This window comes from Mastigoproctus giganteus, chromosome 14, assembly GCF_048544385.1.
Source record: "Mastigoproctus giganteus isolate SK-2022 chromosome 14, ASM4854438v1, whole genome shotgun sequence".
Lineage (NCBI taxonomy): Eukaryota > Metazoa > Arthropoda > Arachnida > Uropygi > Thelyphonidae > Mastigoproctus > Mastigoproctus giganteus.
The window spans coordinates 12324338-12350607 of NC_143588.1; the positions used below are offsets into that span (position 1 = coordinate 12324338).

Consider the following 26270-nt stretch of genomic DNA (forward strand, 5'->3'; position numbering starts at 1 on the left):
CATTTAACACAGTGCACAACTCAGGTGACAGATTTCTTGAGCTTGAGACAAGATTTTGTCTATGTAGGAAGCAATGAAAGGTTTTAACCTGCGGATTAACTTCTTTTACTCTTGCAGAAAACCCTTGCTGAGCCCCTAGCATTGCCGGTGCACCATCGGTGCATACACTGAAGCATTGATTCCAATTCAATCCTTCTTCATTGAAAAAAGAATCTACCATTTAAAAAATATCTACTCCTGTTGTTGTAGTGGTCACTGGTCTGCAAAATAAGATGTCTTCTTCCATATATTTTACACCTGGATATCGTACATAAACCATGAGTTGAGCGTCGTTGCTTACATCAGTTGATTCATCAGGCTGAATACTAAATATACAACCAATTTTTATAACTGCAATTAGTTGTTGTTTAATATCATTCAACATGTCTATGATGCACGCATGAATTGTATAATTTGACAAGGGAATCTGTTGCACTTTTTTCACAATTTCATCTCTGCAGGTAATACACACCATATCAATAGTAGCTAGATTTATAAGATTTTCCCCAATGGTATGAGACTTCTGCTTTGCAATCCGCCAAGTAACATGATAGGAAGCCAACGTAGCTTGTCGAGCAGAATATACAATACCATTGTTTGGAGCATCCAAATGCCGTCTTTTGATCTGTTCTTCTCTTCTTTCAAAAAAAAAAAAAAAGGCATCTTTACCAGTAAACATAAATGTTTTGTGTTTCGTTTCAAAACGTCTTTTAAGTTTATTTGGCATCACTGATTCATTACTTAATATTTCACAACATAGTACACACTGTGGTTTGTCTACTCCGCGATCATTAATGCAGGTGAAACCTAGCTCTAAAAATGCTTATTTGTATTCATGTTTCGGCATTATGGGTAAGTTAAATTTTAAGAATCTATACGTATACAAAAATAATGCTAACACTTGTAAAAAAGAACATCAACATAATCCCGCAAGAAATTATTTCAGCTCTGTGCACCGTGGTATGGTAATGCGTCGACTGAGCAGTGTTCTTTGCTGCTCAGTTCTCAACATAAACACGAACCAGTTTATATCCGACTCGTGTTTATGATAAGTTTCAGCAAATTCTGAATACCAAGAAGCTGTTACTTTCGACACACAGTGGCTCGAAAAGTTTTTAAAATGATTTTTGTACATTTGTAATATATTGTATGTTATTAGACAAAGATATTGTTATTGTTGAAAATATTTCATAACCCACTCAATATGCCAACTAGGGCTTGCATAAAACCGAGAAATTTCAAAACCGAGTTTAACCGAAGTTTACTCTTAAAACCGGTTTTAAAACCGATTTTCTCAGACTTAGGGAAAATAAATAAAAGTATTTGTTTAATCTTGGGTAGATTGTACAAATCGTAATCAAATCTTTTAAACAAAATCTATCAACTCTTATAGTAAAAAAAATAAAAAAATTAAAATGCTCCAAAAAAAGTAACCAGCTTGAGATTATACAAAATTACAAATTGTATTCAAATCCTTTGAATAAAAACTATCTTCTTGTATAGTAAACAAAAAATAATAAGCCCTATAATAATAAATAAATAAAAATAATGTGAAAAAAAACAGCTTGGGGAAATTACTTGACTATTTTTTGCTCAGCTTTTTTCTGAAAATGATCCTTTAAAAAACACAGTATATTAAGCATTTTTCCTGATAGACTTGACCTTATTTTTGTGTTAAAGAGACCAGTGATCGAAAACACTCTCTCAGATTGGACACTTGGTTTAATGGTCAGCAGTGCTCTATAAACTTTCTCCAGCTTTTCACTTCTACTGCTAGTTGCCTCCAAAAGTTTAAATTCTTTGCTGATTTCCAATTCACTCGAATATTTTGAAGGCTCTTCAGTTAATTTCTTTATTACACTATCATACTCTCACATGAGTGTATCTCCAACATCGGAACTAGACGAGTCTTTGTTTCTTCTAAAAGAACAGTTCGTTTATTTTCAGTTTCTTCATTCAATGCTAAGACTCCTTTGGAATGTTTTGCAAATAATCTCTGATAAATCTCTTCAGCATGCTTTTTCAAAACTTGCTTACTTGGAAAATCAAGTTCTTGAACCTGAATCTTCTTTCCTAAACTTTTTGGGGTTGTTTAGATAGCTCAGCAAAGACACAGTTTGGCAATTTCGTCTTGCATTGTAACGCTGCAAAAGGCTTTGGTGAAACTTTAAAGCAAATGGGTTTTCTGCTGTATCAAGCTTAGCAAGCAGAAATTCTATTGAAAACTCTGCTTTAAATAAGTCTGTATCTTCTGAGGTTATAGCCTTCAGAATCATTTCAACTGGTCGCAAAGTTTCACGTAGCAATTCAAGTGTTTTCCAGTTATCGTCAGACACAGCTTCAGTTGACAGTACTGCACATAGAGCATTTGGAATGCAATTTTTCAATTTCAATAATCTCTCAATCATATAGAATGTGCTATCCCATCTAGTCTTGCAATCTAATATAAGTTTATATTCTTTCCAATTGAATTTTGCTTTAACAAAATTTTGTAATATGTCATTTTTGTAGGCGATTTTCGAAAAAGCTTGCAAATTTTTCTGACTTTGTTAATAGTTTGTGCAATATTGGCCATTGGATTGAAGAAATAAATGAGCTCGTCGGTAAAGTCGGTTTGATGAAGCATGCCTTGCTGTCTTTCTTCAACTTCTTCATTATTTTCATTTTCTTCATTATCTTTGGGAGACTCAGAGACTGTGGCACCATAATTGATTGCTTTTTCATAAAATACATCTATAACTGACAGATGTATACAATGGGCTATACATCGTTGATGATTAGGCGTAATTTGCTTGCCAAACTTAATCATCATTGTTGCTCCATCGGTGGTGCAGCCAACAATATCCTCATCCAAGTTCAAACCAAATTCCTTCAAGTGTCCATTCACAATTTGCTCAGTTCTTTTTTTTTTTTTTTTTTGATTTGGTAGTTGTTGGCGCATCGGCTTCTGTGGCCATATTGCACCTCCCAAGGTTTTTGCAGTACTTTGATCCAAGCCCGAGGCGGGAATCGAACCCGCGACCTTTGGGTTGCCGGGCAGGTATTTTACCCACTCGGCTAGCCCAGTCGGCTTGCTCAGTTCTTCTGCTATCAAGTGAACCATTAATCTCAATAAGACCTAACGACCAATGATTGTCTTTTGAATGCACATTTATATTCGTATACCTTTTATTTTGTATAGACATATATTCGTCTAGAGTAAATGAATACCGTGCACCCAAAATCAATGAATTTTTGAAATGCTGAATGAGTTCTTCTTTCTTAGTTTTATAATAATTCAGAACCATATTTTTAATTCCATTCACTGAGGTTGGTGGTAATTTATCGTATTTATTTCTCAGAAGGTGAAGGCTTGATTGTATAAACTCATTCTTGGCAATTGAATTAAAAGAAAATCCATCTAAAGCAGCTAATTTTGAAATCTCTTCTTCCATAGATTTTTAAACGATAAAGTTTTCTAATGTTTTTACCAATTTTACGGGAGGTTCACTGTTATCTTGTTTAATGTCAATCTGATGCATTTTCTTTAAATGCAACATCAAAGATGGTGTAGATCTTCCAGATGACTTCATTATCTTCAGACATTTCGAACATTGTGCTTCATCTTTGCTTTTTCGAGCAAAATAATTCCACACATTTGATTTCATCTTAGACATATTCAGAGTAATAAATATTACTTAGTAGGAATTTATATCACCGAAAATTTTAAATAAAAATATTAAAGATAACAAAGGCACAATACTATGTGTCACTCCCGCAAGCACTGAATGAAGAGTCTAAACGAGGCAAGTTTCACAATTTTCACGAAAGAAATTTTTTATTTATTTACTTGCAATTTTTTTTCCCCAATTAAATCTATTGTATTTTAAAAATTACATAAAAGCTAAATTTGGTGAAGCTGTTTTTTGGAGAACATTTGTTCGCAAATTTAATAGGAATAAAGAAGCAAAAAACTTTCTACGATTGAAATTTGATGCAATATTCAGCCAATCTGTTTCTAGTGGGTAACCACGAATAAGGCGCGTTCCATAACTTGCCTGGCGAACAACATAGATGGAACGGAGAAATGTTGAGCATTTTCTTTTACGCTATCGCTCCGACTCACTCAGTCGTAAATGAGTACACCTGCATCGTGCCATGATGTAGGTGGGAAGATAAAAGGTACCCCACCTAGATTTGGGCCACTTGCCCACGAGATTCGTACCTTAAAATAAAATAAAATAAAATAAAAAACATGTTTAAAACATAAAGCAGTTGAACAATCCAGACAAACGAACAAACAAAAGAAAATGTGCGTAACAAAAAACTATATTCGAGGGCTAACTAAAAAAAATATTTGAATCCGGTTTTAGAAGCTCGGTTTCGGTTTTAACAACTCAATATGAAAACCGGATTTAACCGTTTTATAAAACCGGTTTGCAAGCCCTAATGCCAACCGACCCATAGGTTAAGAAACCATGGTATAAGGCAGTGGTTTTCAACCTTTTAAATAACGGCACCCCTGAGTAATTTATTTTATTTTGCGGCACTCCTACTCAATTTTCTTTCTTTCTCTCTCTCTCTCTCTCTCTCTCTCTATATATATATATATATATATATATATAGAATCCAAATATTACAGAGTTAAATTGTAAAAATACATAAAATTATTAAGTGTTACATATAGAACTAACCGATTAATGCCATCAAACGATAGAACATTACATCGGACGTTAGGTATGTCCAAATTAGATAAGTTATAGTGTAATGTAAGTACCTCCATAGTTTGAAAATCGATGTAACCACTGGCCAACCGTACCTCCAGTATACATGAAAAAATACATGAAAAATATAAAATATTAGGTTAATTAACATAATAAGCCTTACATGGGAACCCATTTTGCAAGAGGCTTTGTCGAGGGCTAAACCCCTACAAAATAACCAACCCATGTTAGACTGAGCCATCGGTTTCTGTTATCATCTGCCTGTATGCCAAATCCAAATATCCATAATAATGGATAATTCATCTAATTTAAAATTAGGTTATAGTAAAGACTATAAATCAGTATAAATCTAGCCATCCAAAAAGGGGTATGTCTAACCATAATTTGTAAGAATACAGGCTGGATGATATTTAGCCCGACCGATCGCTGCAACATTATAAGCACAACTGAGAAATTATTAATATTTGCTGAACAATTTGCAGAAAAATGGCTAAATTAGCTAACTAAAGGCGAACGGAAAGCAGTGTAGTTAAAGCAATAGTACCTCACTCCCCCTCGAATTACTCTAATAGTTCGTGAGATATGAAAAAATAAGGCAAGAGGATAGATAAAAGTGAAACAGAAAGGGAAAAGCAATTTATCGATATTACATCGGATATAACCGGGAGTGTAACTTCCCGACCCTAATAGTAGGGATCCTGGTTAAGTAGTAAGAGCCGGTAAAATATATCAATAGAATGCGAAAAGAAACAGAAAAAACGGAATGGCTAATTCCTAAGATAATTTACTATAAATCTAACGTCAAAATATCAAGTAGTGGCGAACTTTATGTAAAGCGTTAAAAAACAAAGGAGGGAATGCTGTTAAACAACAAAGAAGGGAATGCCGTTAAACAACAAAGGAGGGAATACCATAGAAATATACTGGGAACATACTGGTTCTACGGTATTCGCTCCTTTGTTGTTTAACGGCATTCCCTCCTTTGTTTTTTAACGCTTTACATAAAGTTCGCCACTACTTGATATTTTGACGTTAGATTTATAGTAAATTATCTTAGGAATTAGCCATTCCGTTTTTTCTGTTTCTTTTCGCATTCTATTGATATATTTTACCGGCTCTTACTACTTAACCAGGATCCCTACTATTAGGGTCGGGAAGTTACACTCCCGGTTATATCCGATGTAATATCGATAAATTGCTTTTCCTTTTCTGTTTCACTTTTATCTATCCTCTTGCCTTATTTTTTCATATCTCACGAACTATTAGAGTAATTCGAGGGGGAGTGAGGTACTATTGCTTTAACTACACTGCTTTCCGTTCGCCTTTAGTTAGCTAATTTAGCCATTTTTCTGCAAATTGTTCAGCAAATATTAATAATTTCTCAGTTGTGCTTATAATGTTGCAGCGATTGGTCGGGCTAAATATCATCCAGCCTGTATTCTTACAAATTATGGTTAGACATACCCCTTTTTGGACGGCTAGATTTATACTGATTTATAGTCTTTACTATAACCTAATTTTAAATTAGATGAATTATCCATTATTATGGATATTTGGATTTGGCATACAGGCAGATGATAACAGAAACCGATGGCTCAGTCTAACATGGGTTGGTTATTTTGTAGGGGTTTAGCCCTCGACAAAGTCTCTTGCAAAATGGGTTCCCATGTAAGGCTTATTATGTTAATTAACCTAATATTTTATATTTTTCATGTATTTTTTCATGTATACTGGAGGTACGGTTGGCCAGTGGTTACATCGATTTTCAAACTATGGAGGTACTTACATTACACTATAACTTATCTAATTTGGACATATATATATATATATATATATATATATATATATTTTTTTTTTTTTTTTTTGAGAAAATTGATGATAATGTTAAAATATATGTTATATGATATTTCTTACAATAATATAATTATAAAAATTACATTTCATAATACAAGTTATATATATAATATATATATACAGTATATAATTTTATTCCTTATATAGAGATCACCACAAAATTAAAAAGATACTGTACACCTTTTTATAATGAAATAAACATATAAATTAAAAAATAATAAGTTTAAGTAACTTAAATCCAAATTACGTGGCACCTCTGGAATGTTGTTACGGCACCCCGGTTGAAAACCACTGGTATAAGGTAATGGTCAGACCACATCTTGAGCACTGCATACCAGTCTGGAGGCCTCATTTTAAAAAGGATGCAGAGTTGCTTGAGCGAGTACAGAGAAGGGTAACAAGATTGGTGAGGGGAACAAAAGGGTGGTCTTACCAAGAAAGGCTTCAGTTCTGCAAATTGCAGTGACTTGAGGCCTTATACACCTCAATCAGATCACTGTGAGGTGATCTGATTGAGGTGTATAAGGCCTTGAATGGGTTGAGTAGGCTCAATTCTGATGAGATTTTTCATCTTGCTCAGATTATTACAAACCTGAGAAGGCATAAATTAAAATCGAGGAAAGAATATATGTGCATAAATTTGCCTTTAGCCAGCAGGTAGTTGATTACTGGAACAAACTTCCATCTGTTATTGTGGAAGTTGGGAAACGTTTAAAGGGAATGGATGTGTGAAATGTTTTTTTTTTTTTGTTGTTGATGCTACATAAGCTTGCTTTCTTGCATCACATGCCTTTACTACTAATAATAATAATAATAATAATAGCTCCCAAAGATAAATAGCAATTAACCAGTTTGTCTAATACTAAGTAACATATTAAACACCAGAAATTAAGTTCATGTCAATCTGAAACTAATTCAATATATTATCGAAATGCTCAAAGCATTCAAGGACATTTGACATGCAATGTAGTCAGGGTCACCATGTGCCTGTGAGGTGCTTTTATGCAGTCTTATTGGACCACCCCCAAAAATAATAAATAATCATACACAGTTATTTTAATATATTTTGTAATTTTCAATGAACACATAAAAAATACATTTTAAAATAAAAAAAAAAACATTGCAACAATGTTCTAACACTCTACACAACAACAAAAACTGTCTTTTATCAAAATGTTTATCATATCCCTACATTAATACATTAATTACATTCTGTATGGTTTTTGATGTTTGAACCTATAGCTGTTTTTAACTCATTTACGCTGATTTCAGAAATGTTATTCGTTTTTTTCCTATCACATACTATTTTCTCAGATATCATTTAAGTTAATGTCATGAATGTATTAAGCAAATACTGGGAATTTGTAAACTAAATCTTCACATGTTGGCAACACTACCTTCAGTCATTTGTTTCCTGACCTAGAGAGCTCCAGGCAGCAGTGTTATCAGTGTCAACTCAGTTTAGTCTTTTGCAGTTACCATGTCAAACTGGTGCTGAAAAGTGAGTAAAAGTCTTCACGCACATATTTGAACAATCCAAACTTATTTTGTTATATTTATGGAAGTTATGTAGTACTCAAGCAAAGACAAGAATTACAAAATCTGTAAAATATGTATGTATATATGTATTGTGCCTATATTGGAGTGACCAAGATAAACAATGGGCTCCACATAAAGTTTGTCAAACTTGTGGTGAAGCACTGAAATTGTGGAAATGGTAAAAAAAAAAGCTATGCCATTTGCATTTCCCATGATTTGGTGGGAGCCTACAAACCACTGTGATGACTGTTACTTTTGGTTAGTTAATGCAGAGGGATACAATGCAAAGAGTAAGGGCATTGTTTATCCTAATATTCCATCTGCCATTTGACCAGTCCCACGTGATAAACTGCTGATTCCATACTTTCCAATTATACTGGAGAATGTAGCAGAGAGCACCAAAATGAAGCTTTTGAAGATGAAACTGAAGTCTACATGCCTGGAGACATTCAGTCCAGCCCTCAACTGTTTTCATAGCACGAACTCAATGATCTGGTAAGAGATTTAAATTTACCGAAGGAATCTGTATAACTCCTTAATTCTAGACTTCAGTCAAAAAATCTTCTAGCACATTGGACTTTTTTCTCATAGTACAGACGCAAAGAACAAGTATTAGTTCCCTTCTTTTCTGAAGATGATTCTATGGGTTTATGCAGTAATATAAATGACTTAATGAAATATTTAGGAAATTAGTTATAATCCTACACAGTGGAGACTTTTATTGACCAAAGAGAAGTCTCAAAGGTGTGTTGCTCCACAATGGAAATAAATATGAGTCAATTCCAGTAGCTGACTCTGTACATTTGAAAGAAACAAATGAGAACCTAAAGTTGTTGACAAATATTAAGTATGAAGAACATGGTTGGTTGGTCTATGCTGACTTTAAAGTGATAGGCATGGTACTTGGACAGCAATACAGCTATACAAAAATGCTTTGCTTTTTGAGTGATTAGGACAGTCGGACAAGGAGTAATCACTGAGATGTCAAGGCCTGGCAAAAGAGGGGAAATTTTTTGCTTGGATTAAAGAACATAAACATTAAAGGACATTAAAGTTCATAAACCACTGCTAGACCCCTGAAACTGTCCTCCCTCCCCTTACACATCGAACTGGTGATGAAACTGTTTGTGAAAGCTTTACCTCAGGAAGGTCCTGTTTCAACGACCTTTGAACTAAATTCCCATCAATCACCCAAAAGAAGCTAAAACAAGGTTTTTTTTTTGTTGTACCTCAAATTTGCAAACTGATGAGGGGGCCAAGATTTTGAAGGAATTATGAATAAAAGAGAAAAACAGGCATGGATTGGCTTCAGGTCTGTTGCTGGGAACTTCTTAAGGAACAACAAGAATCAAGATTACAATAATATATATTGGCAAACTTCAAGAAGCTGAGCTGCAACATGAGTGTCGAGGTACATTTATTACACTTCCATGTCAACTACTTTTCAGAAAAGCTAAGAAGTGTCAGTGAAGAACAGAGTGAGAGGTTTCACCAGGACATTAAAGACATGTTGATGTGGTACTGGAGAGGTGGAATGTCAACACGATGGCTGACTATTGTTAGATGCTAAAAATATAACTGGAAGACATTTGGACTATAAAGTAGATGGATCTGCAAGAAAATCAAAGGAAAAAAAATTTCACCTACTGTAGATCAGTTTTCAAAATGAGAGGCAAGCATTTAGTGGACCTTTTATCACACTGTCCTTTTTTAATGTTTTCAACATGTATTTAAACATAAAAGTCTGTCAAAACATAACATTTGAAGCATCTCTTACAGCAAATGAGATAACTTGGTATCAGCAGTGAAATTTAAAAAAAAAAAAAAAAAAAAAGTTCTTCCATTTAAATAAAGATTACAAAAAAATTTGGGAAACAGTATTTTTTTGCCTTCATAATAATATTTTTTTACTAATATTTAAATATCATATGTAACTACCTTCAAGATTACATTTACAGGCAGCATAAATACACTAAGTGCACACCAAATATATTTCAACTCACAATGAAAATTTAAGGTAATAGTAATTTTCCTGTTGAGGATTTTACAAGTTATAGGGTGCCAAATAGCTAGACACATAACAAAGTGTAAAACTAAGCAGTAGGTTGAGCCAGTGCTTCAATGTATGACTATTATCTATTTTATTTTAATATTTTCAAACTATTAAAGTTCAGATGGCTCTCCCATGATTAGGTGCCTTTGTGAAGTGCACAACCTGCACATGGCAGCCCTAACATAAAAATGACATTCTATCATTTGCTAAAACTTGGCTCTATATATTTGATGGCCTAATGTTTTTAGATTCTTAGGAATTGATGGCTTATATATATATATAATTGTGTGTGTGTGTGTGTGTGTGTGTGTGTGTGAGAGAGAGAGAGAGAGAGAGAGAGAGAGGGGGGGGGGGGGAGAGATGTTGATCTGCCAAAACAATGCAAATTAACTTACCTTCTGGCCAAATTCCAACCTGGGCTAAAAGCAAATCAACCAAACGTGGTACTTGCTCCAAATGCAATACATGGTTGCCCTCATTTGATAGTATTGTACAAACATTAAGAGCAAATTCCTGTTCATTAGGAAGACCAGAAAGCAGAGACAGGCATAACTTTTCATAATCATTAGGAGTTGCAAACTGCTGAGATAATCCTGTTGCAGCTCGGGCAGAATCTTGAAATAAATATACACAATATCACTTCAGATTACATCCTTTAACTAAGTGTCCTTATATCATATTAAAATTAAATAACCGATTCAGACATAATCATAATCAACTATTTAATTCCTCTACTACTCATAATTAAAAATTAATTACAAAGTAATATCACCTGTTTAGCACAACAATATCCAATTAAAATCACATTATGATACAACAATGGAAAGAATGTAGTGTAAAATGCACTTATAAAAAAAAAAAATCAAAATTTTTACTTATAAAGTTTTAAAAATGCATTGGTCTAATATTCATATAACAGAAAAGTAGAAAAACTACTTAGGACCACATAGTGTTTTATACATAAGTTAAAGATGAACATAGAAGGTACATCAAATAATGAAGAAAAATGTTCAATTTAACTGATATTATCAAGTTATATAACAAAAAATAAAAATTGCTAACATATTATCGATTATACAACAAAGGGACTATACATTCAGGAAAATTAATGGAGGCACTAGTTAAACAAGCACTGCAGGACCATCTAGACAAGACTTCAGTTATAGCTCGGACACAGCATGGTTTTAAGGGGAAGTCTTGTCTGATCAATTTGATTGGATACAATGATGTGGTCACAAACGAGCTGGATGCAGGGAATAACTTTGATATCATATATTTGGATCTCAGAAAGGCTTTTGATACTGTTGCACAAGGAAGACTGCTGCACAAATTGGAGCAGTGTGGCATTGGAGGCAAATTGCTGCTATGGATAAAGGGATGGTTAAGTGGGAGAAGACAGAGTGGTAATCAATAGACACTGCTCTTCGTGGACTAATGTTATTAGTGGAGTCCCTCAGGGTTCAGTGTTGGGTCCATTGTTGTTTTCTGTATTTATTAATGATACTGATGATGGTATATCAGGCTTAATGTCCAAGTTTGCAGACGATATGAAGGTTGGCAGGGTTGTTAATAACAATAATGACAGTATGCTGCTGCTGCTGCAACAGGATCTATAAAAGTTGAGCAGATGGGCTGAGAGGTGGCAACTGAAGTTTAACATTGACGAATGTAAAGTACTCCATATGGGAAGCAGTAACCCCAGAATAACGTATCAACTGTGTGGTACTACATTGACAGTGGTAGAGAATGAAAAGGAACTGGGGGTAATTATGCAGGCATATATGAAGTATTATGAGATGTTCTACAAGTGTAGCTCTTGGTGTCTTGTCAATGATATACAGAAATTTTTCTAGCAGGGATAGAGGTGATTATCCCCTTGTATAAGGCAATGGTCAGGTCACGCTGAGTGCTGTATACAGGTCTGGAGACCTCATTTTAGGCACTACATCACTTTAGGAAGGATGTAGAGCTGCTGGTGCGAGTGCAGAGAAGGGCAACAAGATTAGTGAATGGAACAAAGGGTTGCTCTTATGAAGAATGGCTTAAGATTTGAAAATTACAGTGTCTGGAGACTAAGCACCTGCGAGGTGATCTGATTGAGGTGTATAAAGGCTTGAATGGTTTGAGCATGCTCAACGCTGATGGGATTCTTCCTCTTGCTCAGAATAATCACCTGACAGGGCATAAATTCAAATTGAGGAAAGACAGTTGTAGTATAGATGTGCAAAAGTTTGCCTTTAGCCAGTGTGTGGTTGATTGCTGGAACAAACTTCCATCTGTCATTGTAGTTGATAGCTTAAATAGATAGTGGATGGGTGAAATTATAAGGTTTTTTTTTTTTTTTTTTTTGGCTGATGCTATATAAGCTTGCTTTCTTGCATCATGTGCCTTTACTAATGCTAATGCTAAAGATGAACACAGAGGGTAGATCAAAACTCTCCTGCCAATCTTCAAAAGCATGTTGGTTAATTAAATACAGTCAGTCCTCGTATAGCACGATAGTTGTGTTCCTAGAAACCCTCGTCCAATGCAAAATCGTGCAATATAAACAACAGGCCCTATGGGAAAAATAGGGTTAGGTGCAGACCAACCAAGATTGAACACACATTTGTAACCAAAACATTACCAAACGCAATAAATAATCGTAATAAAATATTGCTAATGCTTTTCCTTCTATCGTAAGCAAACTTGTTTTTTTGTTTGATTTTCTATCCAAACAGATGACAGCCGTTCCATCTCTTCCAATTCCTTGTGTCTTAATCTAATGGATTTTAATTACACTTTGAGTTGTCCATGCTATGAAAGTTGTTTTTATTTTCTCTGCATTCTTTGTAATTCTCAGTGTTGCCTCATTTAGGTCTGTAGCATGTGCAATATCACATGGTCTTTCATTTCGCTCAAAGCGTTTCACAATTTCATATTTTTTCTCTATTGACAGAGGCGGACTGGCCATAAGCCTTACCAGGGAAACCCCAGTGGGCCGGAGGCCGGTGTGATTTTGGCCATAAACCATAGTATGAGACCACTATAAATTTTCCCGGGTAAGAATTTTTGACCCAGTCCGCCTCTGTTTATCGATATTGCTTTTCTTGTTCTCTCTGAATCTGCAATGTCTCTACCAGGACACTTCCTTTTCACACCTTTTAAGTATTTTACTCATTTTTAGGGAATAAAGCACAATTACAAAACGAGGAGGCACGCTTGATACAAATAAAAAAGCTGCGCGTGTGTAGCAACTGAATAAACAACACCGTAAAGGCAGAGACACACTATGAACACCTCACATTTTACTAAAGCACATTTCTGGGGGTTACTACCATAAAACAATAAAAACAATTTCCAGTTGCGTTTCTGCTAGTGGAATCTGTTATAAACTCTATCTAATTGCATTTGCAATTATACCGATGGCTGGAATTGTGTTGGTTTTTACGTTATTATGGTGAAATGTGTTTCCCCTTCAATGATATAAAAAACATAAATACATTTTCAGAATCTTCTCTTCATTCCTATCGTGTTGCGTTCGGTTGGGGTGATTCTGCGTTCGACTGCCATTTCTTGTAAACACAGAGGCGAATCGTGCATAAGCGAATTCGGTTCGTGTTATATAAGATATCATTCCCCTATTTATAAATTGTGTATGATCGAATTTGTGTAGTGTAAACACGTGTTATACGAGGACTGACTATAATGAAGAAAAATGTTGAATTTAATTTTATTATCAAGTGAGACCATACAGGATAGAAGACTGTATTCTACCTTATAGAGTTAATTCTAGCTCTCATTATTTCCTTATTAAGTGTGGTGATAGCATTTAACATGGAATCTAGAAACATCACCATTTATTAAATACTTGCATTGTGAATTTAACTTAGTGATTTCCTTTATACTTGATAACATTCACTTGACAAGTCTGTTGTTGTTGTTTGTTGTTTTTGGTATTTAGGAGCATTAGCAACTAAGGCCATATTGCTCCGGGATATGCGGTGGTCATTCCCTGACCTTTCTGCATCCTCCGTATTTGGTGGTGAAAGGGCTCGAACCCCGGTCTGTCAAGAAGCGTGCACTACGCACTTCTGTTCCTTCCCACCTGGCTACGGAGGCGCCCACTTGACAAGTGATGTGATTTAATTAGTATTATTTGTATTTTACATTAATATATTATGTACATCCAAATAAAAATAATAAAATAAATTTTCTGTTTATACTCCGGGACGACCAAACGGTCAGAGGAGTTAATGACGTCCTTCTCTCAATACACTGAAGCAAAGTGCTCTCATAAAGATGGGTTCCAAAACACCTTGCTAAGTTTTGAAATTTAACAGTAAAAACAGAGAGAGAGAGAGAGACTAGCTGGGGATGTTAGAACACTACAGAGACAGATCAGAAGATTTAACAGGTAATAACCAGGAAAATGCTAAAAGTAGATTGAATTAAGTGCATATTTGTATAATAACAGCAAAACACAATGAAAATCAAATAGATATTCTAACTTTAGGATGCAAATCTGCTTTAATCCAAACATTCCATTCCAAAGAATCCTAACATTTCAGACAGCTATAAAGACAGAGAAAGTTTTAAGTCAACACCCAGTTACCAAGTTGACATTATGTCATATGCATGGCAACTACAAATAAAGCTTGCCTGTGTAGAAGAGATATAAGTTACCTATCAAGAAAGAATTATGATAATGCTATTAGATCAAATAACAAATATATGAGTGGGGGGGGGGAATGGATTAGCACTATATTTCATGAGGTACTAAATTTGGTTTGGAAAGAAAAGTAGACATTCTTTTAACCAGTGGGCATATTGGGTAAAATGTAAACAAACAGAAATTTAAATAACTCAGAATTATGCCAGTGTAATAAGTCATATTTACGGTATACATAATGCTCAGTTACTGTACATCCAATGACAAATTAAATGGGGATACAGAAACTACAGTAAGTTAGTCTCTAGAGCAAAGTTTCCGGCATTCCCCTCTCCCCATACTTCTCCTTCAACCCATGCACGGTACTAAGTACTATAGGTTTTGATACCTTTCGTGTTTGGGGGTTTCATAAAAAAAAAAAAAAAAAGTATAAATTAGTCTACAATCAAGAAATTAAGAAGGTAAGCAAGGTAAGGCAAATTATGTGAAGTCTCTGGCAAAAAAACATAGGAAAGACTTCTTTACTTACTTCAGCACTACAAGGAAAGGGGTGAATAACACTGGTCCACAATATTTCCATCTACATTCACACGAGAAATTTTTTAGGGATGGTGAAGCCTGAAGTATATCAAATTCTAACAGAGGGCTAAATGATTTTGTGATAACTGATAGGAAAGAGAAGTGAAATTGCTGAAGCCAAATGTTGTTGTTATTTGGTTTTTAGGAGCATTAGCAACTAAGGCCATATTGCTCCAGGGATATGTGGTGGTCATTCCCTGACCTTTCCGCATCCTCCGTATTTGGTGGCTCATGGGCTCGAACCCCAGTCTAATCAAGAAGCGTGTACTATGCACTGCTGCTCCTGTCCACCTGGCTATGGAGCCGCCGAAGCCAAATGTAAAAAGGCATGTGGGGGTGAATGGGATCTATCCAGTTATATTAAGAGAGGCTACAAAAGAGGTAAGCAAACCTTTAGCCATAATTATAAGAGCATCCTTAGATTCAGACGTGGTCCTCATGGATTGCAGATGTGTATGCATCTCCCCAAATTCAATTCACAAAAGGAGATTAAAGGCTGAAGTGAGTAATTGATGACTTATAAGCTTGACTTCTGTTACAGAGAAAATAATGGAGTCACTGGTTAAAGAAGTGATGCAGAACCATCTAGAGAGGAATGTAGTTATACTACAGTTAGAGCATGGATTTCTTAAGGGGGTGACTGGTCTGACCAATATGACACAGTAACAAAGGAACCAGATGAAAAAGAATTTTGACATCATACACTTAAATTTCAGAAAAGCTTTTCTTACTGTATCACATAAATGAAAATGGACAGGAAGAGGCCAAGAGGAAGACCTAGGAAGAGATGGACAGATCAGATTAGAGAAGATGTGAAAACAAAAGGAACTGAGTGGGAGAGAATGATAGAAGACAAGATCTGGGAATATAAAAAAAAAAAAAAAAAAGGAAGGCTTTGACTCACCTGACCCAGCCTTAGATTGGAACAGTGAGGAAGATGATGATACAATGGTTAAGCTACCTCTTGAGTACTGCTATAGTTCTGGAAGCTTTGAAAGATGTGGATCTGTTGGAATGGGTGCAAAGAAGAGCAGCAGAGATTTAAAAATATGGTGTGGTATTAATAAGAAAATTGAAGAACAAACATTTTGAGATTATATGTAACAGGCTGTCAGTTTCCTCAGCTTAACAGCTGTGCAAAAATCAATTAGGTACTACTGCCAATAAGATTATTCCATTCAACGAAAATGTTTCTATACTTTGAACATTAATAAACAATGATATAGTTCCAAATTACAGAAACTGTGTGTGTGTGTGTGTGTGTGTGTGTGTGTGTGTGTGTGTGTGTGTGTGTGTGTGTGTGTGTGTGTGTGTGTGTGTGTGTCACATCACACATGCAAATGTAAGGGGTGGGGAAAACTATTAATTTACATACTTAGAAGCATTGCTATAATTTAAACAATTCATTTCCAGTATTTTAATAAAACTGATGTCATTAATTGTTTGCATAATGATACATGTCGTAATGTGATTTTATTGCCAAGTAGTTTACATTATTTAAATTAAATAATGTAAGCCACTTGGCAGAAATGCTATTTGAATTTTGGTATGCCTTAATTTCTATTAACCCTAAGCTACTAACATGACACTTTTAAATAATAGGTGCCACTTGAAATTTTTTTTTTTTTTGTTATGTTTTAAAATTTGTATATTAAATCAAATCCTTCGGGTACCAATATTCTCTAGATCACTATACGGTCTTTGCTGTTTTTGTTTCAATATATTATATTAATTACAGGAAATTATTATTTATTTATTTATTTTTTATTTTTTTTTGGCATTTAGCACATATCAGGCAAACAAAAGTATTTATCATTCAAGTCTCATTCCCATGTGTCATCTGTGAGACACCAGCAAGAGATGACTAATCTTAACCATATAGCTGTGGTTTCACTGACTAAATGTAATCAACTGAAATTACAGACATTCATGTTGCTTTGGCCAAATGCCCCATGAGCATTTGAGTTTCAGTTTCAGGTAGAAATGGCCTTGAAAATTTTTAGAAATATAAAAAAAAAAAACTTGATTATTAATATTAGCTTTTTTATTTTTATTTTTGTTTGATATTTTTTAACTGACTTGAGCATATCATAATAGTTTAATTCAGTAAAAAAACTAAAAATTATTTTTATAATTAAAAAAAAATCTCACAGATACCAAAGGAATGTACAGGTAGTTCTCAACTTTACAAGTTAATTCATCCCTAGCATGCGCTTGTAAAGCGAAAACTCGTAAAGAGGGAATTTATTTCCCATAGATGTAATTAAAAATAGGGGTTACGTTCTCAACAATGAAATTAGTTAGCTAATTAGTTTATGTTTAAACAATGATTGATTTATCAAAATAAATGCAAACGTACCTTTTAAATCAAGAAAATTAATAATAATACAGAAATTATTTATGACTTACAAATGTTAAAGAATATTTATTTCTTCATCATCATCGACTAGATGCACACAAAGACGTTTAAAATTGATTCTTATAACAGAACATATGTTGTTATTTGGTTTTTAGGAGCATTAGTAACTAAGGCCATATTGCTCTGAGAATATGCGGTGGTCATTCCCTGACCTTTCTGCGTCCTCTGTATTTGGTGGTCACGGGCTCGAACCCCGGTCTAATCAAGAAGCGTGTGCTACACACTGCCGCTCCTGCCCACCTGGCTACAGAGGCACCGACAGAACATATGATAACGATGAAAGTGTAGTGCATTTTAATGATTTGAATTGTATAAGTATAGTGCGAAAGCATCAATAATACATAAAACATAATACATAGCCAAATCTGAATTAACAGAATGTTAGCAAAACGGCATTGTTTTAAGTTATATCTCATATTGTGAATACCTTCACAACGAGTTGCCATGATATTGCACTATTCTGAATAAGTAACGCTTCACCTGAGAAGAAGACTAATGTTACTTATTCTCAGATAGATACCACCACCCAGACGGCACCGTTTCAGGGCTATTTGGCCCTTCTTCTGTGGGTAGGTAGTAGGTACCCGAGTGATGCAATGATGGCAAAACAGTTATGAAGTATAACTCCACAATATGAGAGATGCCTGAAGGTGCATGATGTGTTTAGACTATAAAGCGTTTAGGGCTGAAGCCTCAAGCTATGGAAAAGTCTAGACTATGTATAAGTATAGTGCGAAAGCATCAATAATGCATAGCCAAATATGAATTAACAGAATGTCAGCAAAACGGCATAGTCTAGACTTTTAGGATGCCATTTTGCTAACATTCTGTTAATTTAATCTTTTAATTACCAAAAAACAATGTGTTACTGGGTTCACATGACGATATTTTAACGATACAATGGTGTCTATGGAACTGATTAAATATCGTAAAGTGGGGTACACTGTTTTGTATAGCTACGTAAGTGGTTTGGAATGCAGTATTTATGAATGCTTAACATTCATTTTTTGCAATTAATGTTCATATTTTTCGATTTTGTTGATACTTATGATACTTAGAAAAAACAAATCGTAAACCCGGGAACTCGTAAAGCGAGAACTGCCTGTATTTAGCATTAGCATTAGTTGAGGCATACGATGCAAGAAAGCAAGTGTATGCAGCATCAGCCAAAAGAAAAAAAAAAAAAAAACCCTCCCATTTCACCCATCCATTCACTCCAAATGCCTGTCCAGCTCAGCCTTAAATTTATTTAAACTATCAACTTCCACAACAAGAGATGGAAGTCTGTTCCAACAATCAACTATCTGCTGGCTAAAGGCAAATTTCTGCAGCTCTATTCTACAATTGTCTTTCCTCAATTTGAATCTATGCCCCCACAGGTTCTTCATCTGAGCAAAAGGAAGAATCCATCAGCATTGAGCTTGGTCAACCCATTTAAGCTCTTACACACTTCAATCGTATCACCTCGTACGTGCCTATTCTCAGGGTACTGTAATTTGCAGAACTTAAGTCTTTTTTGGTAAGAGCACCCCCTTTGTTCCCCTCACCGATCTTGTTGCCATTCTTCGTACTCATTCTAGCAACTCTACATCCTTTCTAAAATGAAGCCTCCAGACCTGTACACAGTACTCAAGGTGTAGCCTGACGATTGCCTCGTCCCTGTTAGCAAAATTCCTATATATCATTGACAAGACTCCATGACCTGCTCTGGCGGCCTGTCTGCACTGCTCAGCAAACTTCTTATCTGACTGCACAATTACCCCCAGGTCTTTTCACTCTCCACTTGCTGAATATAGTACCACAGAGTTGGTATGTTTCTCTTGGGTTACTACCCATATGCAGTACTTTGCATTTGTCAATGTTAAACTTCAGTTGCCATTTCTCAGCCCATTTACCCAACTTATCTAAATCCAGATGCAGTAGCATACTGTCTTTACTGTCATTAACAACCCTGCCAACCTTTGCATCATCTGAAAATTTTGACATTAAGCCTTCATCAATATCATTGATGAATACACAAAACAACAATGGGCCCAGCACGAACCCTGGGGAACTCCACTAATAATGTTTGTCCACAGAGAGCAGTGTCCACTGAATACAACTCTCTGTCATCTCCCACTCAACCATCTCTTTATCCATTGTAGCAACTTATCCTTAATGCCATACTGCTTCAATTTGTACAGCAGTCTTCCATGTGCAACAGTATCAAAAGCTTTCCTGAAATCCAAGCATATGGTATCAAAATTATTTTTTGTATCCAGTTTCTTTGTGACCACATCATAGTATCCAATCATATTGTTGTTGTTATTTGGTTTTTAGGAGCATTAGCAACTAAGGCCATATTGCTCCGGGGATATGCGGTGGTCATTCCCTGACCTTCCCGCATCCTCCATATTTGGTGGCTCACAGACTCGAACCCCGGTCTAATCAAGAAGCATGTGCTACACACTGCTGCTCCTGGCTACGGAGGTGCCCCCAATCTTATTGGTCAGACAAGACCTCCGTTTAACAAATCCATGCTGTGTTTTAACTGTTACTGCAGTCTTGTCTAGATGATCCTGCAATGCTTTTTTAACCAGTGACTCCATTATTTTTTCCGGAAAACAAGTCAAACTAACAGGTCTACAGTTACTTGAGTCACCTTTTTGAATCCCCTTTGTGAACTGAAGATACATTTGCACACCTCCAGTCCATGGGGACCTCCCCTAAATCCATTTGTTCCATTTAGGGGCACAAATATTATGAGGTAAAACATATTTCCTCACATTATGATTCTTTGTTTCTAAATCAAGGAATTCATTTCATTTAAAATTAAAAATTTTTTCACTTGCCAACTAAACCGATTGATTAATAGCTGAAAGAGTACTGACTAGCATCTGCTGATACAGTTTAACAAAACAAATTATGACATTTCAATAAAGCAAATGACAAGCAGTATACCCATATACAAAAAAAACATAATTGCAGAATGAAAATGCAAGCCATGACTCATATAAAAAAATGTTTCGATATAAGTCTTATGATAATGTTACAAGCATACCTAAAGCATTACAATGGCCTTGAGGTAGTCTATGCAGTGGTATGCAGGAGGCACTGTTGACAGCATATCATGTCAAGGAGCTGGATATATCCTTGTTGTAAGTATTCCATATCCAAAATATTTCATAAATTCATACATGTTCCTTCTACTTTTACCTTATCTACACAATGCATTACAAAGAGTCATTACATACTGTGTAATGGCTATTTGTGATGAGTCAATTCACAGCAAAAAAACAGGGAGAGAGGAACAACTCTGTGACAGAATCTCAATTACTGGTTGCTTCAACCACTCCTCTCAGTTGTCCTAATTATTTGCTCTATGATTCCTTTCACTTCAAAACTGGTAGCTATATATACACTGTGCTGCCACTTTATTAGGTACACCCCTGCTGTGCACACAAACGGTTTGTCCCACAACGTTGCAAGTCACATGACCACAGTTGTGGATATAAATGCAGCAGAACAACCTTTCTAGTATCAGTTAGCATACAATCAGTCCTCATATAACACGTGTTTACACTACACTATCATACACAATTTATAAATAAGGGAACGATATCTTATATAACACGAACCAAATTCGCTTATGCACGATTCGCCTTTGTGTTTACAAGAAATGGCAGTCGAACGGAACACAATAGGAATGAAGAGAAGATTCTGAAAATGTATTTATGTTTTTTATATCAGTGAAGGGGAAACACAATTCACCATAATAATGTAAAAACCAACACAATTCCAGCTATCGATATAATCACAAATGCAATTAGATCGAGTTTACTACCAGTTTATAACAGATTCCACTAGCAGAAATGCAACTGGAAATTGTTTTTATTGTTTTATGGTAGTAATCCCTAGAAATGTGCTTTAGTAAAATGTGAGGTGTTAATAGTGTATCTCTGCCTTTACGGTTTCATTTATTCAGTTGCTACACACGTGCAGCTTTGTTTATCAAGCTTGCCTCCTCGTTTTGTAATTGTGCTTTATTCCCTAAAAATGAGTAAAATACTTAAAAGGTGTGAAAAGGAAGCGTCCTGGTGAAGACACTGCAGATTCAGAGAGAAAAAGAAAAGCAATATCGATAAACAGAGGCTGACTGGGTAAAAAATTCTTACCCGGGAAAATTTATAGTGGCCTCATACTACTGTTTATGTCCAAAATCACAGCAGCCTCCGGGGTTTCCCCAGTAAGGCTTATGGCCAGTCCGCCTCTGTCGATAGAGAAAAAATATGAAATTGTGAAACGCTTTGAGCAAAATGAATGACCATGTGATATTGCATGTGCTACTGGCCTAAATGAGGCAACACCGAGAATTACAAAGAATGCAGAGAAAATAAAAACAACTTTCATAGAAGGAACAACTCAAAGTGTAATTAAATCCATTAGATTAAGACACAAAAAATTGGAAGAGATGGAACGGCTGTCATCTGTTTGGATAGAAAATCAAACAAAAAACAAGTTTGCTTATGATAGAAGCAAAAGCATTAGCAATATTTTATTACGTAATAAAATACTGACGTATTTTATTACGATTATTTATTGTGTTTGGTAATGTTTTGGTTACAAACATGTGTTCAATCTTGGGTGGTTGGCATCTAACCCTATTTTTTCCCATAGGGCCTGTTGTTTATATTGCACGATTTTGCATTGCACAAGAGTTTCTAGGAACACAACTATCATGCTATACGAGGACTGACTGTACAAACCGTAGCAAGAAATGGGAAAAGGAGTGATCTAACGAACTTCGAACGTGGCATGGTGGTAGGTGAAAGATGTGCTAGACAAAACATCTCTGAAACGGCAGTTCTCCTGAACTTTTCAAGCACCATAGTTTCAAAGGTGTATTGAAAATGGTGTAACAAACAGAAAACATCCTCTCAATGGCATTCCTATGGAAGAAAATCACTTGTTGATGAAGAAGATGGCTAGAATTGTGCAAGCAAACAGACAGGCCACAATGTCGAACATCACATCAGAATACAACCTTGGTGCACAGAACAAAATATTGCAATGGACCAATAGTTGCACTTTGTTGTGAATGGGCTACAACAGCTGATGGCCACATAGCGTACCTTTGTTATCAATCAAGAACAAGAGAGCACGCCTTCTGTGGGCATAGCAACACTAGCACTGGACTATTGAGGATTGGAAAACAGTTGCTTGGTCTGACGAGTCGAAGTTCTGGGTGCATCATTTTGATGGAAGGCTCAGAATTTGGCAAAAACAACATGAATCCATGGACCCATCATGTCTGATGACTACTGTGCAAGGTGGTGGGGGCAGTGTTATGGTGTGGGGAATGTTTTCTTGGCACACGTTGGGTCCATTGATACCATAGATTCACGTCTGAAGGCCACATTGTACCTAAACATCGTTGCTGACCAAGTGCATCTGTTCATGTTGATAGTTTATCCTCAGTCAAATGGTTACTTCCAGCAGGATAATGCACCAGTGCACAAAGCCTGAATCACTATGGAATGGTTCCAGGGACGTGACAATGACATTTCTTTGCTGCAGTGGCCCGCTCAGTCCACGGATATCAATCCTATTGAACATCTTTGGGATGAGCTGGAAAGGGCTGTTTGCTGCAGGCCTACACGTCCGTCAAATCTCAAGGAACCATGTGACACACTCATGTCTGCATAGCTCCATTCCTGCACAACATTTTCAGTATCTTGTTCAATCCATGTCTAGACGAATTCAGGCTGTTTTGAAGGCTAAAGGAGGCTCAACACACTACTAGATAGGTGTACCTAATAAAGTGGCAGCACAGTGTATGTTCGCTCTGATATTTCATGTCAAAGATTTCCTAATCTGAAATATCCTCTTTCTAATTTCCTTTGGCTTAAAATCCCCCCCCCCCTGCTGTCAAATTCATCTGTTGTCTCTCTCATTCGCCTAATTCTACAAAAATCTCAGAATATTCTAACTTCCTTTCTTAGAAATGCAAATTTTCCCATAAAACTTTTCCTAACAATGAAATGATTTTCCTTGGTGATTTAAATGTTCACAACTCCTGCTGACTCCAATTTTCTAGTTACATAGTACTTGTACATATGATTATACTTGTATAGCTGATTGAGATGCTGAGGTTTTTGCTATTACTAATGACCTTATACAACTTATTCATTTACTTAGCAGAATACTGGACAATACTAATCACACATCAAATAATCTTGACCTTTTCCTCATCAACAACTTCGCCATCAAAGTCTCCCATTGGAGTCACACACACACACACACACACACACACACACACACACACACACACACACACACACACACACACACACACACACACACACACACACACCTATCCTCAGCCCTTTTATATTTCTGAACTTTCAAGTAAAAATCAAGAAGACTTTGGACTTTCATAAAAATTATGGGTGAGGATGAAACATGGTAGCTTTTGCCTCTAGATATGTTTGTTACCAAAGTATAGTATTGTAAAATTAATATCACAGTGGCAATAAACAAAGAAACCAATAATGTGCAATTACAAATTCTAGATGTTCAACATGTTTTAAGTTTATCAATATAAATAATAACATGCAGATACAATGCAAAAAATAAACTATCTTGTCAAATTTCTATTGTATATCAGTGCCTTGAAATATAATGGGTGGATAAATTATGCGCAGGATTCTTTCCTATTACTGTTTTAACTATTACATAAAAATGCAAGAAACTGAATACCTGAAACTTCATGTTGGGCATAATTATAGGACATTGGTACTAAATGCAACATAGATGTTTGCTGTTTCCTTGAACGCCCTTCTGGAGATTGATTTGCATCATCATCAGGATCTTCACCAAGATAATGGATTTTTTCGTACTGACCTAAATACCTAAAAAAAGACAAGATGTTATTTTTTTGATGTAATTTATAACTTGGTATGTAATCAAGATGCTTCACTCTCCCTCTTCTGAACCTCTTTAGAGAACAAAGCCTCCTTCTCCTTAACCTGTGCTGGTTGTACTGGTTCTGTTAGGTACCACTCGAAAAAACTGACTATGCATAAATTATTAGTTAGGGTTAATTGCTAAAATTTTCAGTACCTTCCTAACTATACAAAAGTTTTCAAGTAAAGGTTACAAAAGTTAAATAAAATTTATATTTCACAAACAACAAGGAAACTATGTATGTCAATCTTCAATGTAGTCCCATCATGTTCAAACACTTCCTCCAATGCAGCACAATTACCGGTTTCTCAGGAGAAGTGTTGTGGTGCACTGAAGCGAATCATCCACCCTCATCTAATAAGAACTGAGTGACATCCTCTTAATGTATCTCCTAGTGCCCAAATAAAAGGTGATAATCATGGGCCAAAATCTGGTGAATATGAAGAATGGAGCAATAATATAATATAAAAGGATGGGGTAATAACATAATATAAAATACCTCAAACTTTATCTTCTGTATCTGATTCACTACAGAACAGGAGGTGTAAGGACAGGCATTATCACACACCAGAGGACAGCAAATGACAATGCTTCTTTCAAATTGCTGGCTTTAATTGGTTGAGAAGCAACACCATACCACAGTATTTGTCACTATTTCTTCAGTGACAAATACTGTGGTGTGGTGTGGTGTGGTGTGGTGTGCTCCTCAACATTCCAGAATCATGACTTGATAATTCCAGACTACAGTGAGAGCACTCAGAAAAAAATTTCCTGAGTGGTGTCATTAAAGATCACCTGCTATCTCAGGGAAGACCAGTTAGTGCTAAAACAGAATATAACATTAGTCTAGGACAACTTTTTACAAAGACAAGTTTTCTTCTGGGAATTAAGAATTATACATTATTAATGCAGTTTAATCCTGCTGGCAGTCAAAACAGGCAAAAAAATAAGGTATTCCTATAAACAATTTGCAATTTCTCTGAGGCAAAGTACCCTCAGCTATATTATAAATTTGAACTCCTCACTTTTAGTGCTATCTCTTATTCAGTATGCTCTGTAACTTAATGCAAACTGCTTTTGCAAATACTCTACACAGCTCATCATATAGTGGTTGCATGAGCTAGTGACCACTCTAAGGGCACTTTAGAACAGGTGACAACAAAGAAAGAATGAAAATGCCCACTGTGGGGTATAGGTAAATACCTTCCATAAAATGGCGACTCACTGATTTGCACAAATAATATGTTTAATTTCACTAAACGTTTTTTGCTGCCATTATAACTATAATTATAGCTCATCAGTTGCATGACTAAAGTTGAGAGAAAAACAACAGGTCACACAAAGTTACTCACTTGACTTCTTACATACTAATGCTACTAAGAGAAAGCTGCACCTCCTATAGAATTTTCTTCTGCTAGTTATATTGGCAGCAAAAAAGAAGACTCAGCAATATTTTTTTTATTACAGGGCAGAAACTGACTGAATTTC

At 35.6% G+C, this 26270-nt stretch overlaps 1 protein-coding gene across 1 annotated transcript in view; it reads right to left on the reverse strand.

The window, feature by feature from the left end:
- The window catches only part of Bap170 (Brahma associated protein 170kD), a 557627-nt gene that overhangs the window by 441585 nt on the left and 89772 nt on the right, over positions 1–26270 (reverse strand). The window contains exons 4-5 of the mRNA XM_090388941.1: positions 24576–24727; positions 10584–10802 (exon numbers count right to left, since the gene is read on the reverse strand). Coding sequence (XP_090245067.1) covers positions 10584–10802; positions 24576–24727 — 371 coding nt within the window. The remainder of the gene's footprint in view (positions 1–10583; positions 10803–24575; positions 24728–26270) is intronic.